This window comes from Quercus lobata, chromosome 10, assembly GCF_001633185.2.
Source record: "Quercus lobata isolate SW786 chromosome 10, ValleyOak3.0 Primary Assembly, whole genome shotgun sequence".
In the NCBI taxonomy this organism is placed as follows: domain Eukaryota; kingdom Viridiplantae; phylum Streptophyta; class Magnoliopsida; order Fagales; family Fagaceae; genus Quercus; species Quercus lobata.
In genome coordinates, this window is record NC_044913.1 from 33,008,215 (window position 1) to 33,024,712 (window position 16,498).

The 16,498-nt window shown below is 35.3% G+C and overlaps 1 protein-coding gene across 1 annotated transcript; it reads left to right on the forward strand.

Annotated features, from left to right (window-relative positions):
- Positions 1 to 8,298: 8,298 nt before the first annotated feature.
- On the forward strand, positions 8,299 to 14,696 carry LOC115964653 (bifunctional D-cysteine desulfhydrase/1-aminocyclopropane-1-carboxylate deaminase, mitochondrial-like). Its single transcript, XM_031083919.1, has 5 exons — positions 8,299 to 8,404; positions 8,987 to 9,057; positions 9,139 to 9,252; positions 10,513 to 10,610; positions 14,492 to 14,696. Exons 1-5 carry the CDS (start codon positions 8,299 to 8,301, stop codon positions 14,694 to 14,696), a joined length of 594 nt encoding a protein of 197 aa, XP_030939779.1.
- Positions 14,697 to 16,498: the final 1,802 nt, after the last annotated feature.

The window sequence follows — 16,498 nt, forward strand, 5'->3', positions numbered from 1 at the left end:
AAATTATATGAGTGCTTTTGCATTTAGGCATTTTTCCTCATTAATAACAACTTGCAAAAGAAAAATGAGTTAAAAACACTACATAGTTAGATGAATCAATAAAGAAATGGAATGAAATGTTGTGCAACAATAAGAATTTGCCACTTTTGATTTTTTAGTAATCATATTTTCACTCTCAACGAAAATTTTCTATCTCTAAATGAAGATTTCTCTCTACCCATTGAGAGAAGGTGGTATTTGGTGTATACTATATAACATATATCTCACGTAGGGTGAGTCTCACGCTTGTGGGATCCACTGTCCACCCTATGTGAGAGAGACATTATACAGACTTGCTACACAAAATTAACTTTCATTAATTTCTCACTCTATTCAATAGTTGCCAAATTGATTTATGAATAAGTTTTAAATGAAAAGCATAGTTTTTTTTTTTTTTTTTTTTTGATAATGAAACAAACTGCATTCAAAATTAATGAGAATCAAAATACAAAGCTTCTAATGCAGGTGATGGAGAGTCCTCCAACCATACAGTTTCATCAGCAATATTTCTAGCATATTGAGCTAAGGAGTGAACTACAGTATTAGCAGTACACTTAACACAACAAACTAACATAGACTAAAGACCTGAAGCAATATAGCGAATGTCCTCATACAAGTTTCCCAAGTGAGAATGATTAACCCAAGGTTGTGGAATGGTAGTCATGACATTTGCATTGTCTCCCTCAATGATCAACTCTAAGAAGCTCAAATCTATTGCAAACTCTAGAGCCTTTCAACAAGCTAGCACCTCAACTTCCTCACTATTCATTAGGGCTATCCATAGAAAACCGGTACTTGACCCACCCGCAAAAACCGTCCGATTCGGCTTGAGCACCGACCGACCTGGCGCCGGTGACGGTTGAAGGTGGGTTTCGGCCTCCAAAACCTGTAAATAGTGGGTTAGTTGGCAGGTTTTCTCCCCCAAACCCGAAGAAACCAGACCAAACCGAAATAATGATCATTTTTCGGCAAAATTATTTAGATCCAGCAAGATCTCAGCTAGATCCTTGAAATCTCCATTTGATTTGGCGAGATCTCACTGGATCTAGCAAGATCTTGCTGAATTTGTTAAGATTTTACCAAATTCGGCAAATTTCCAGCGATATTCCAGTGAAAATATCACCGAAATTTTACCGATTTCACCATTGACTCGGTGAATTTTGGTCGATTTTTCGATCTCGGTCTATAACCGAATCGACCACCATCCGTTGAAGGTCGGATCAGCCCGATCCGATCAACACTCCGGTCAACGGCAAGTTGAAAATCTGAATATCCGATTTGGTTGGGTCGGTTTTGGGTTGGGCACAAACTCGACCCGGACCAACCCGTGGACAGACCTACTATTCATCACCATGGGACCCTTAGCAGACACAGAGGTCATGACCTCTCCCAACTCATTATGCACCAAAGCCAAAGGTATTTAGAACAAGGAATATGGCAACATCAAAATTGAGTTTATATCCAGGACCAGAGGGTGGGTTCCATGATGTAACTTTCACAATGTTTGTCGGGATAGCCAACTGATCTTGAGTCTCTTTATATTCATCCAAATAGTCCTTTGCTCTCTTTACTAGCCAAGCTGGATCTTGTAGGTTTCCTCTATGAAGAACTGTTCATTGGTTCCATAATAACGATCCCTGTACTAGAAACAACTTAAACTCTTCTAACAGCAACTTGTTCATCAGTTCCTCGACCAACTGTAAAAAATCATTTTGGCCATAGATGCATTACTATAATCGCCTCGAACACCCAGTCTAAACATCCTATGTAACACTACATTCCCACAACACATGAAGTACAGTTTCAGTGGCCTTTCTTACAGAGTACATAGTTGCCATCCTTTGCAATTCTTCTACGAGCAAGATTTTCAGAGGTTGGAAGTATATCTTAACATGCTCTCCAACCAAATACTTTAATTTTATTAGGGACATAGAGCTTTCACAAATTGGCCCACACCTAGCATCCAGCTATTGCCGAAGAACTTTCACCCTGCCTATTCTCTTCCCACATGATCTACCTAGTCACATGATAGCCAGATTTCACTAAATACACCCTATTTTTATTGTATAGCCAATAGAGAGCATTGATAATCTATCTATGGCTCAAGGTGATTCGAAGAATGGCAGTTGCATCATCTTAATGGAACTTCATCTCAATCAACTCTTTGTCCTATGAACGGATATTCTAATCAATCAACTTCGTAACACGCCACTCCCACTCCTCCTCTAGCGGCGAGTAAATCACCATATTAGTTGGGTGATTAGGAATCCACTTATCCTTGGTAACCTAAATAGATGAACCATCTCCCACCCTCTAGTAGCAACCTCTCTTTAGTATAGGTTAAGTCGCAATTATACTCTTCCACACATAAGAGTTATTTGGTACATCCATCACCTCTAAAAGGTTGCATTTTGGGAAATACCTGGCTTTCAAACAGCCATAGAGCAGTAATCCATGTTCTTGAAGTAGCCTCCAACCTTGCTTGGCCAAAATTGCTAAGTTAAAATTCCAAATGTCACGAAATCCCATCCCCCCCTCTTTCTTGGATCTCGACACAAGGGCGGCTTAATGCATTTGGGGGCCTAAGTTGAAATTGAAATTGAAATTGAGGCATTTTATATATTTAAATCTGACCCTTAATTAAATATTACTTAAACTCTATTATCTTTTTTTATATGCAAAATTACTACTAATTAACTGAGGTAGTTTTTTTTTTTTTTTTTTTTTGGGCAAGTTTATAAACAAATAATTTGATACAAAATTTCATACCTGTTGATATGGCAGATTGATATTAGTAAGTAAAAAAGTTATGTTATTGGTGAACTTAGATGAGAACTAGTAAAACTTTGTCAACTCAACGTATGAAAAAAGTTGTGTACTTTTTTGTGTATTGCTCTTTCTTTTTCTTTTTCTTTTTTTGAGAAGTGTAGTATTCACAATATTTTTACAACAAATCTTAGGTGTTAAGTTGTTACTTGTTCTAATTTGAACTCATTACTAAAATTAATTTTTGGCCTTCAAAAATAGCTTGTAACAACCTGCCATTTAGGATTTATTGTGAAAAATGTTATGGATGTAGTATTTCTCCCTCTTTTTCATGGTTTTTTATTTGATAAAAAAATATTATTTTATTTATTGGATAATATTTAGGTTTAATTAATACTATTACAAATAAATAAATAACCTTATTGGTTAAAATTTGGGGGCCTTTTTTTTACCCGAGTCTTTAGGCGACTGCATCATCTACTTTTATTATTAAGCCGGCACTGCCTCGACAACAAGTCCCACTTCTTCCAACGAATCTTCCTCTCATCACCAACCTGACCCCACCAGAATCTTGCATACATAGCATTGAGTTTGTCACACAGCTTAACAAGTAGCTAAAATACTCCCATTGTATAGGTAGGAACCGATTAAACCACAACTTTTATTAGCACCTCTTTACCAACTCTGGACAACATTTTGCCCTTCCACCCTTGTTGCTTTTTCCAAACACCAACTTTAAGATGAGAGGAAGTTTGGTATTTTGAACGTCTAACCAGTGTAGGTAACCCCAAGTATGACTCAAATCTATCCACCTCCTTCACACCTAGAATGTTTTTTCTCCAATCTTTCTGGCTACCGTCAATATTCCCATTGAAGTAAATAAAAGACTTCTTAAAGTTAACGCATTGACCAGATGCTGCGGCATATAACTACAAAACCTCAGTGATCACTTGTACCTACTCTTGAGTGGCTTGGCAAAATAGTAGAGAGTTGTCACGACCCAAACCTGTACTCCAGTTTTTAGAGCATGGCTAGCATGTTAATATCAAGTTAAACTCAATACTAACATGAACCAATTAAAGCTGAAGGTGATTATCAAAATTTCACCTCTCATCATCCGTTTTCATTCCTTGCATAAAAGCCATAATATACAAAATTCATAAAAACTTAAAACTTCATTACATTCAAACTTGCAAGTTTGAACACTTGGCTGAAACTAAAGGTTTTTTAGTAAATATTACATAACTAAATATTTAGCAAAAACTCTTATTTACAAACCTAACCCTAAAGATATACACTGGGGTCCAAAACAAACTTAACAACATCTTTGTTCATGAGGATCAAGTACATCTTGATACCTCCTATACAACAAAAATCTATATCTTCTATACAACAAAAGAATTATATAATTTAAACAATCAAGTACCATAGATCTCTTGCCACCTCTAATACTCTTGCTGCTTCCAAGAAAGAACCTGTGCATTAAAATATAATAAGGTGAACTGCAAAGCCCAATAAGGTTTTAAGTTTCATGAGCATTTAATAAGAATGCATGTAAATCAAATATTCTATGGATATGCCAACTTTGATAAATAGTCTTCATACTATTTTTAATAATAACTTATGAACTTTCATACGAAGATACATCATTTTTCCTTTCATATAATAATAAAAGAACATAATAAGGAACTTTGACATAATTCAATAACCTTATCTTTAAATAGACTATAAAACATTTTATCATAGGCTTTCCATCAGATTTATAATACATTCAACATAACTTTCTTATTATCATACTTTTCTTATAAATTCAAAATAGCTTAATGGCTCATTAATAATATATTAGTCAGTCTAATTGTAAGTCTGGCACAACGTTTGAGAGGCTTTCAGCACATTGTGTCAGGCATCCAGCATTCCCCACAATGCTAGAAAATCTCAAGATTATATTAGAAATATCACACCCCTTTTGGTGTGATATTTCTCAGGAACATAACTTTCTTATTATCATTCTTTTTTTATAAATTCAAAATAGCTTAATGGCTCATTAATAATATATTAGTCAGTCTAATTGTAAGTCTGGCACAACGTTTGAGAGGCTTCCAGCACATTGTGTTAGGCATCCAGCATTCCCCACAATGCTAGAAAATCTCAGGATCATATTAGAAATATCACACTCCTTTTGGTGTGCTCAAATCATCAATCGTGGGGGTCGGTTGGCATCCTCCACAAATTGGTATTTTCCAACAAGGGCGGGTACAACAAAATCCTCACCACTTTTAACGGCCAATCAATACTTCCATGGAAATGCCAGTACTTTAACCCTTACTGGCTGAGTTCAGATCATAACAATGAAGTAACCTGAAAACTATATTTTTTTTGACAATTATACATTACATAAATACTTCACAATAGTAGCATATCCACTTCGTTCTTAAATATTATGTTCATAGTATAAGTAATAACATCAATATACTAGAAGTTATCATATATATATAAGATTCAACAACTCACAAATATCTATCTTTACTTAAATCTTCCTCTCATCACCAGTGATTATAATATCATCAACATATACTATCAACAAAATCTTTCCTCTATCAAAGGTATGAGAAAACACAGAGTGATCAGAGTGGCAATGTCGCAATCCAAATTTTAACACTACTTCACTGAATTTACCAAACCAAGCTCTGGGAGATTGTTTAAGACCATAGATGGTCTTATGCAACCTTAAAACTTTTCTAGACTCCCCTTGAGCCTAGGTGGTTGCTCCATATACACCTCTTCCTTCAAATCGCCATTCAAGAAGGCATTTTTAACATCTAACTGAAATAATGGCCAGTCCAAATTAGCAACCATGAAGATCAAAATCCAAACAAAAGAAATTTTAGCAACAGGTGAGAATGTCTCAGCATAGTTAACACTGTATGTCTGGGTATAACCTTTGGCAACCAAGCGAGCCTGCAAACGCTCAATGGAACCATCAGGCAAATACTTCACAATGTACACCCAACAACAACCAAGACTAGTTTTCTCTAGAGGACGAGTAAAGACCAAGTAGCATTTTTCAGATAGGGTAGACATTTCTGCCTCCATAGCAAACTTCCAACCAGAGATGGACATAGCCTCCTAGATAGACTTAGGAACAACAGTAGAATTCAAGGATGTGGTAAAGGCATGAGGAGATGAAGACAAGTGACCATAAGAGACAAATTGAGAAGTAGGGTGAGAGGTACAAGAACACTTACCTTTGCGCAAAGCAATTGGAAGAGAGGCAAGATTAGGAGGCAGATCACTAGGCGGGGAAGAAGTCTTTGTTGGAGGTTTCTGCTGATGACAATATACTTGGAGTGGTTTCTAAGGAGATTCAATAGGAGACACAAGTGGTAGGAGAGGAAGACAAGGAGGAGAACTGTCACTAGCAACCGAAGGAGAGAAACAGGACTGAGATTCATCAAATGTGACATCAACACTAATGAAATGACAATGAAGAGTAGGTGAGTAACATTGGTATCCCTTTTAAGTACGAGAATACCCAAGAAAAACACATTTAATGGATCTAGGATCAAGTTTGTTACTCCTTGGACCTAAGATATGAACATAGCACACACAACCAAAGATCTTAAGAGGTAGATGAAACAAAGGTGCATTAGGAGAGAGCACAGTATAAGGGATCTGACCACCTAGAACAGTGGAAGGCCTACGATTAATTAGATAACAGACAGTGAGAACAACATCACTCCAATATGATTTGGGAACACGCATATGAAACTTTAAGGCACGAGTGACCTCTAACAAATGACGCATTTTGTGTTTAGCAACACCATTTTGTTGTGGAGTATGGGGGCATGAAGATTGGTGAATTATACCATAATCATCAAAAAATTGAGACAAAGATGTATGAAAATATTCACGAGCATTATCAGATCGAAAAATACGAAGTGAAGCATTAAACTAAGTCTTTATTTCCATATAAAATGATTTGAAAATTGAGTACAATTTAGAGATAAAGATAGGTGACTCTAGAATAATCATTAACAAAAATGACAAAATATCTAAATCCCAACAATGAGGGAGTGTTTATTGGACCCCAAATATCAGAATGAACTAAATGAAAACGACTACTAACATGACTCTCACACCTAGAGGCAAAAGGCACCCTATGGTGTTTACCCAACTGACATGCTTCATATTGTAAAGACTCAATTTGACAACATGACGGAACTAATGACTTCAAATTCTAGAGAGATGGATGACCAAGGTGACAATGATGCTAAAGAGGCGAGATAGACAAATGAGAAGCCACTAAACAGGAAGAACCACATCGATCCTGGTACTAAAGTCCACTGGCTTCGTGCCCTCCACCAATAATCTTCCTCGTCTTGAGATCCTGAAAGATACAATGAGTGGATAAAAAAATGGCAACACAATTCAAAATTTTAGTAAGCCTACTAATTGACAAAAGGTTAAAAGGAATATATAAGACAGAAAAGAGAAAAAGATTAGGACTAAGATTGGCAGTGCCCAAACCAGAAATTATAGTAGCTGAGCCATCTGCCAATGTAACATTGGGAAGACTACTAGATTGCTCAAGGTCAGAGAGTAAACCTGAAGTACCTGTCATATGATCGATAGCACCTGAGTTAATGACCCAAGGGTCCTAAGTGGCAAGACAAGCAGCAGAAATACCTTGTTGAGGGTTTGCCATACAACTCCCAACAAAAGTCTAAACAATAATCTAATGTATGATTCAACTTGATACCATGTTGTTTACGGTGAAGGTGTTTAGGGTTTGAAAAGTCAACCCTAACATATAAAATATTATTTATATATAAAGAAGTACATGATATTATTGTTTTGCCCCTGTAACTCATAACATTAATATTTAGTATCAATAGAATTGACTTGTCAGAAAGAAAAACAAAGAGTAGATAGAGTCCACAAGAGTCTAGATCTCAAAGTGCGACTTGTCTGGTGAGATGTGGTGCCTCAACTATCATAATCTCTTATATTCCTACTTTCTTCCTAGCCTATAATACTGCACTTCTACATCCAAAGCTTATACCAGCATGTCATAATCTCAGTTATTATATGATATTTTATTTTTACTGAGGCATTATTAAAATAAAATTTACAGTTTTTTCCTTCATAACAGGGACTCCATAAAACGGTCAAAACTTCCACTTCTGTGGAAGAGCCTTGATGTAGGACAGATTTGAAACCTCAAAGGGCCTAACTTTTCACAAACTTTGGAATTTCAAATCACCTTTTAAAACAATCCCTTAAATCTTTATTTCTGCTGCTACACCCAAAAGTTGTGCTACCTATCCTTCTCTGTTTCAGCCACTCTTCATCCCTTGAACCCTATCTTTTCCAAACACTACTCAATTGACAAATTCTAGATACCACTCATAATCCCTGAAGCCACAAATTTAAACCCAAAAGGCGGTAGACTATCAGCAGGCAGAGTTCCCTGAATCTGTCATAGATTAAGCTATGGTTAATGTGCAACCAGTGATTGGTAATGCAATTGAAAATCTGATGCCACAATATGCTTTTCTGCAGTTTCACATGTTGACTATAGAGGATAAAGTTCTAGAAAGTGAGCAGGTTGAGTCCATGGCACAATCAGCCATTTCTTGGGCATAATTCAATTAAGGAAAGATTTGGTGCCAATTTAAGTAGCAAGGACTAAAGTTATCTTTCCATATATTAGGTGTACTTTGTAATATAATGGCTGTCATGAGTTTTGGATTTGTTTCAATAATTTTCTTTTTAAGTTTTTTCATAAGTCTTTATGTTTATTTTGCTAAGAAGTAAAATCATCAATGTCTCCCTAATTCTTATTCTTAGGATTGAAACCATTCATATTACATCAGTACCAAGTTGAGTAGACACCACCTTATTTTTATGTTTGGTACCAACACACCTCTATGAATTTCCATTGCCTAGTTAGTGACTCTATGCAACCGAAATGACTTCACTGAGCTAGATTTCCTTTTAAAATTTATACATTTTGCTTTTATGTTATAGCAACTTATGTTGGCACTCCTTCAAAGAAAAGTTGGTTTTGTTCTAGCAAACTTATATGGGACTTTCTACCTCACAATGATTATTCAGCTCAAATTTTTATTTGTGAGGAGAGTTGTGATGATTTTACGTGTCCCCATTTAATATGTAATAGTGTTGAATTTCAGTGGGGGCACAATTGCTGGTCTATCATTGGGATCATGGCTGAGTATACTAAAGTCAAAGGTTTGTCCTTCTCAATGTAGTTTCTTATTTGCTGTTCTTGACCTATCAATTACTTTCAATTCTACATTTCACCATTTGTAGGTCCATGCATTCTCAGTTTGTGATGACCCTGATTACTTCTACGACTTTGTTCAAGGCCTACTTGATGGACTTGAAGCAGGTGTTGACTCACATGATATTGTTAACATTCAAAATGTGAGTGTTTAAGTATATTAGCGTAGGTCCTTTATGAAACTGTATTTTTCTGTTTCATTGATGTGCTGCTGTCATTTGCCCCACTTGGTGCATGTGTAACTTACCAATCAAAAAGAGAGAGAGAGCTTTCTCAATAAACATGCATTATATGGCTGCATTAATTGTATTGCCTGCCCTCTAGTTTTACATAAATGGAAAGGAAAATTTTTTTTTTCTTATTTAATGTAGGTGGGTGGGTTGTAATGCCTTAGAGAGTTAGAAAGATAATGTTGTGTTATAGGGTTTATACCCATCTTGGATGAGTGGTACTCTTCTAAAGGAGCCTGAATATTCGAGTGGTTAGGTGTCCCTACCAGCTGTCACCATTAGAATATTCATTATCCTATTACAACCACCTCTTCCATATAAATGGAATGAATAATCCACTGGCTAACATTCTTGATTTTCAAGCTCCTCCTTTTCTATAATATATCATTCTCTTTTTCTTCAACATAATGGTGCATGAGTATGTGAAGGCATGCATCTATGTCTACACATTTCTTTAGAACATTGGTTGGTATTCTAGCACCTTTTTTTTGGTTGGGGGGGGGGGGGGGGTTGGGGTGGGGGGGTGTTGCATTCATACTTTTCACATATTATACTGTACCCTCATGGAAATAGTTTGCTTCTGCTCAGTCTGGAAAATTAATGCTGAAGTGGTATGTTGAGTTTTCTGTTTCATTCTCATTTTTCCCTGCTTGGATGGTGGCGGGTTAGTAGTCCCAGAAACAGTAGGTCTATTCCAGAAGATCTATGGGTTGTAATGTTTCTAGTAAACTAATGGTCAAACCTGAAAAATCTGTGTTCACTAACGACAATGTTTATGCTATTATATAATTTACAATGATTCATTTTAGAAGTTTGTGGTTAGATGATTAAATTTACCATATCCCAATAACTTAAACTTTTGGGACAATTGATAATTTGACATGGTATCAGAACAAGAGATCCTGAGTTCGATCATTGTCTCCTCCACTTTACGTCTCAGTTAAAATTCCATGTGTTTGGCCTCATCTATTTAAAGGGGGAGTGTTAGAAGTCTGTGGATAAATAATTAAATTTACCATATCCCAATAGTTTAAGCTTTTTGGGATAATCGGTAATTTAACAATTTACTCACACATGTTATCTGTATGAATTTTCCTACTTCAGTAATCAGACTGAGGATGCTGTTTAATTGGTTATAAAACAGGAAGTAAATTTATTATTATCTTCTTACAGGCCAAAGGTCTGGGCTATGCAATTAACACCCCTGAGGAGCTTAAATTTGTTAAGGAAGTTACTTCAGCGACTGGTGTTGTTCTTGATCCAGTATACAGGTATAATATTTTGCAAACCTTCATCTTTCTTCAAACAGGTGATTATTACAGGAGATTCTCAACTAATAAGATCAGTTTTTGGCTAGAGAAAGACAAGTATTATTTCATGATAAGCGGGAAAAAATGTTTTACATATACATCATTTGCACGGAGCTTGTGTTATATTGTATGGTAAAGTTGTATTGGTGGTGAACGTTTTAATTTAAGGTAATGTGAAAAACCCAAACGTGAAAAATTATGTAAAAATTTACTGTGTCCCATCACTATCCACTTAAAAACCTCAATCATATGTATAACCATATTGCTCTTTTGTTGGTCACTCGCTCTCCATCGGCTTTTTTAAAGCTCCAGAAGGTTAAGGCAACATAACCTCCTTTCACCATTGTTTTTTATTCTTAATATTGAGATTCTAAGTAGAATTTTGGTGAAAGTTGTGGAACAGGGTTATGCCTCATGCTTTCAAGTTGGGAATAACCCGGATAATAGCTTGCTTATTTATCCTCTCTTATTTGTTGATGACACCATACTTTTTTGTGAAGATATTTTGAACATCTTTACATCCAAGTTTTTTCTAGTCTTTTCAAGTGGGTTTAGGCCTAAAAGTGAATTTGGGTAAGGACCTAAGGACCCTTAGGAATCAACACCTAAGGCGTTAGGAGTCAGGACCTAACAATTGGAAAAATATCCTATCTGAATTTCATTAATCACGTCTATCTTACAATACAAATAAATCAGTCTCTTAAATAGAGCTAGAGATAAAGATAACAACATACCAAAACTAATTTTAACCGAACTCAAATACTAATACTTATCTAATCTCAAAAATAAACAGAGGAATCCCAAACAAATCCAACTACGTAAGAAATCCAATCTAATTAAGTGTGCTGTCCTCATCAACTCTCCTGGGGTGGGGAAGAGCAAAATAGTCCCAGTTAGGGAGGTTGAAGGAAGAGAAGACCTGGCAAAAATATGTTGTTGTAGAATTGGGAGTTTCCCAATAATTATCTGTGCCTTTGGGATCTTTTTCAAGGTGAGAACGGCTCAAAATCCTACTTTCGAGAAGATAAAGCTAACACTAAATGCTATTATAAATAGCCGCTTGAGTTGTACTCAGCCTTTTCTTATCTATTTTATGAATATTTCATGAGCTCTTTGAGCCTAGAAATTGATTTTTGATTGTTCTAACTTAAGTCCTATTATCTTCTTTGTTTTAATGTTGTTTGTTGCTTGAATTTATTCTTAAATCCTTCTTATACACTAGACATAAGTTCTCCTAACTGCATCGTTATTACGAGGTCATAAGAGGTTCCACTAAATCTACTCTGAAAAAAGTAGCTTTCTTTGTATGGACAGCTCAGAAAAAATTTTGACATCATATTCAGAGCGGCATCATATTGGTGAACTGGTGTTGCATATGTAGATTTAGTGGTGAGACAATGGACCATTTGTTAGTGCATAAGGATGTAACTCTTGAGTTCTGGTATCGACTTCTTTCTAAGTTTGTGGTCCATTGGGTGTTTGCCAAAGACCATTGCAGAGTTGTTCTTCGGATAGTGGAATTGGGTTGGGAAACATGGAGGCTATCTGGGGTGGAATAGGACCCCATTATGTCTAATGTGGATGCCTTGGAGGGAGATGAATAATTGCATTTTTGGTGGAGCAGAGGCTTTAGTTATTGAGTTGGAATCTTTGTTTGTGAGATCTTTGTTTGAGTTGTCTCATCGCATGGGAATTAGTGACAGGCATTCACTGGTAGATTTTTAGACTTTCATTCAGACTTGTTCTTCTTTATTTTTTTCCCTGTACAATTCTTTAGAAGAATTTGTGTATACAGCTGGTATACAAAAAAATTGCTTCTCTTCATCAATAAAAGCATTATTTATCTATAAACATACATCCAAATTTGCAAGTAGTCCTAAATAAGTTGCTTTTCAGACAGATTTGGTATCGTAGCCCTTTGTCTCAAGTCTATTTTGGTATCAAAGCCAAAGATCCTAACAAATTTTGGATGGATTGGTAGGAAGAGTTGAATTATCATGATAATGAGGATAAGGTCCTCTTTGATTATGGATTTTATACTTTGATTATTTGATTACAAAGAAGTTGGGCCTTGGTGTGATGACAAGTGTCTTCCACCAGAAGCGACATGTCGTGGGTTCGAGTTTGGGGATTAGCCTCTCCAAAACAAATTGGGAGTAAGGCTCCCTATCATGACCTCTTCCAAACCCTGCAAAAAGTGTGAGTTTTGTGCTCTAAGTCCGACTAATTTTATGATGAAGTTAAACAAAAGCACATTGTCTAGCTTGCAACATAATTCCATATTAGGTGGAGAGTGAGGTAATGGGTTGAAGAGCCGTTGGATGTGTGTATAACTTATAAATAAATAAATAAAGCTTCCCAACATATTTTCTTTCTCTTTTCCCTTTACCTGGTACAACTAATAGATTTGAGAAACAACAATAAGATTTTTTGTGGGAAGGTGTTCGTAACTTAATTAAATATCACCCAGTTAATTGGAGTGCAGTTGTTCCCCTGTGCAACACGTGGTATTGGGTGTCAAAAAACAGCTTTTAGTAGTTCCTGTTCAAGAATTGGTTATGGTGTGAAAAGGGATCATCTTTAGCAAAGGCCTGTAGATAAAAAGAAGGGTATTTAATGGTGAAGGTGGTGCTCTGAAGAAGTTCCCAATCCTTATGGACAAAGCTTATGGAAACATATTAGAGAAGTGGCTGGATTAAATTCTCTAATCCTTAGATTTGATGTAGGGGGGAGTTCATTTGGTATGATTTATGGTGTAAAGATTCTTTACTAAAGGAGGCATTGCCCGAGGTCTTTTGAATTGCACATAATATAGATGCAACAGTGGGGGAGTGTATTAATTGGTCGAATGACATTATCCATTGGAATTTAAGCTTCTAGAGCAATAAAAGATTAGGAACTTGAATTTTAATTTGGCATGTTTTCTTGATATTCTCTATTCTACCAAGGTTGAAAGAGAGGTAGAAGATAGATTGGTTTGGGTACCAGGCTGGAGCCATGAATTTGAAGTTAAGAGCCTAATTGGTTACTGTTTTTAGAATCAGTTTTTAAAAACAATAGAAAACTAATTTTTATTTTTTGAGAATAAGAATTAAAAATTTTCTTTCTGTGTTTTCAATACGAAAGTGCATTTGGAAATGAGCTAATACCTTATATAAGGCACTAAGAGTGGAGGATGTTAATACTTTCCCTTGGAGAAGTATTTGAAAGGTCAAAGGCATCGACTGCAGTGGCTTTCTTTGCATGGAAAAAAGCATTAGGAAAGATTTTGACATTGGATAATATGTGGAAGCATCATGTGGTTTTAGTTGATCGGTATTGCATGTGCAAGTAGAGTGGGAAAAGAACGGAACATTTCCCCTGTGATGTTGCCCGAGAGGCAGGAGCTATGGACTTCGGTATTTCATTTGTTTGGAATATTTTGGGTGATGTCTAGAATTGCGATCGATCTGTTTGCATGCTAGAAAGTATGCATTGGGTTGCGTTGTGGTAGTGTTATTTGGAATGCAACTCATGAGTGCATTAGGGTGAACATCAAAGTTTCTGTATTGGAACTGAAGCCCTAGTTTTTAGTGTCGATATATGATTGGATGTCTGCTATTTTCTCCTTTTCAAATTTGTTTTATTGATCTCTAAATTTTAGAGGCTATATTTTCTTCGAGTGTTTCCCAAGTAGGGTTGCCTTTCATTATATGCATTTTATAATGTTTTGTGTACTCCATAGATCCCATATATGCATATTTTTTCTTTAATGAGATTATGATTTGATTGATACACCCATTGTGGGTAAGCATGGCTGCTTTGAGTAACTCTCGAATTTTTGTGTTGTGCGTTTCTTTTAGTGGGAAAGCTGCTTATGGAATGATAAAAGACATGACTGAGAATCCAAAGAAGTGGGAAGGCAGAAAGATCCTATTCATACACACCGGTGGACTTTTGGGTTTGTTCGACAAAATTGAAGAGATGAATTCACTTGTTGGGAATTGGAGTCGAATGGATGTCCATGAAGACATTCCACGGAAAGATGGTATTGGAAAAATGTTTTAGAGAAGCAAAACAAACATATATTGAAGTTCTTACATTGCATTATGCATGTAAAATAAGTTTGTGCTCACACGGATACTTCTTGATACTTTCAAGAGAGACATTCATGGTTTAAAACCCCCTACCCTTATCATGAGATGTTTAACACACAAACATATACATCCATGCATACATACATACAAATGGAGAGAGAGAGAGAGAGAGAGAGAGAGAGAGAGGCCAATAAGTTGTGTTATTCCATTAGGTATTATTTCCTTTCGAGTAAATTACATTTTTGAAAACTTTAGGTTGTAATAAATAAAAATTTATTGTATCTAAAGTAATAAATTCAACCATGAGATTTCAAAAAGTCATAAATTAAACGTTGTGTAGTTTCAAAATTTGCACCTCAAAGTTTTAAAAATAACAAAATAAATATCAGTCCATGTAATTAGTGAAATTGCATTATTCTTGAAGTTTAATATGGGTTGAGGATGGGCGTTAATTATTACTTTTCAAATCTTTGGGTTCTATTTTTTATTTGTTATTTTTAAAGCTATAAAGTTTAATTTTTTATTTTTTGGATTTTATTTGTTATAACTCCTAAATTAGAAAGTTTAAAATGTTATATTTTTAAATAAATAAATAAAAGTAATCATGTAAATAATTTAACAATTAGTTTAGTCACACAAAAAATTTCATAATTTTTATCAAAACTGTTGAGATGGCATGTTGTATTGTTGTGATTGGTGTACAAAAAAAGTAAATGAACTCAAATAAAAATAATGTTACGTTAGTTATAATTAGTCATCTCAACAAATAATGAAAAAATTCGTATCTTTAATATTATGGCAAATTATATTTTTTTTCACCTTAAACTATCATTCTGATTACACCTAATCCCTTAAACTATTCAAGCACACGATCAACTCCCTAAAGTTATAAATTTATTTAAATGTTCTGGGGTTGAGGACTTCAAAATTTATGCATTTTGCATGATGCACGATCCCTGGACCCACAATCTAGATAGGCTCCACCACAAGAAATGAAATGACCAAACTGTCCCCAAAACGATTGTCTGAATTTTTAAGTAAAATATCTCTTTCATGGTTGTTTGGTTGTCAATGAAACAGAATGAAAAGAAAATTAAGTGAGAGAAAAAAAAAAAGGTTCTCTATTCTCGAATTGATGATAGGGTTCCAGCACTGAGTTTAAGTAGCTGAGGATATCAGGTTAGTGATGGAATAAATGCTCCAAATCGTATATGGATATGAACTTGGCCATCGTTTTTTTTTTTTTAAGAAAGAATTTAAGTACTTTTATTAATGTAAATAAGTTACATCCAAATCTAAAAACGAAACAATATGAGAAGGTACATTTTCCATTCATACTTGTAAACCTGGTATGCTTATAGCATGTTTTGCTAGACAATAAGCTACACTATTACTGTTTCTCTTTACATGAGAAGACAACATTCTTTGAAAATGGTTCAAGTAAACTTTAACATCCTCCACCAGTAGACCCAATGGGTTTATGACCTTGACCTTGAGAGAGAATTGATTCACTTGAAGAATATATCCGCCACCAATTCCAAACATATGGTTTGTATTTTTCCATTTATTTCACAACATATTTTTATGAATTTTTAGAAAATTCATCACTAAATTTAGAGAGTTTTGTGATGGTGAGGGACAAGCATGCGGATGAGAATCTGAGATGGCATTTAATCCCCCATATATGACTTTTTTTTTTTTTTTCTATTTATTTATTTTTCTGGGGAAGAGGATGAACTGGGCTATTCAATCTTAAAGTTTGTAAGGATATTT

Excerpts from the sequence above, each read along its gene's own strand:
- LOC115964653 (XM_031083919.1), top strand. The coding sequence starts at position 8,299 with ATGGTTAATGTGCAACCAGTGATTGGTAATGCAATTGAAAATCTGATG. Across the intron at positions 8,405-8,986 it reads AGAGGATAAAGTTCTAGAAA|TGTTGAATTTCAGTGGGGGC; the intron begins GTGAGCAGGTTG and ends AATATGTAATAG. Across the intron at positions 9,253-10,512 it reads ATATTGTTAACATTCAAAAT|GCCAAAGGTCTGGGCTATGC; the intron begins GTGAGTGTTTAA and ends ATCTTCTTACAG.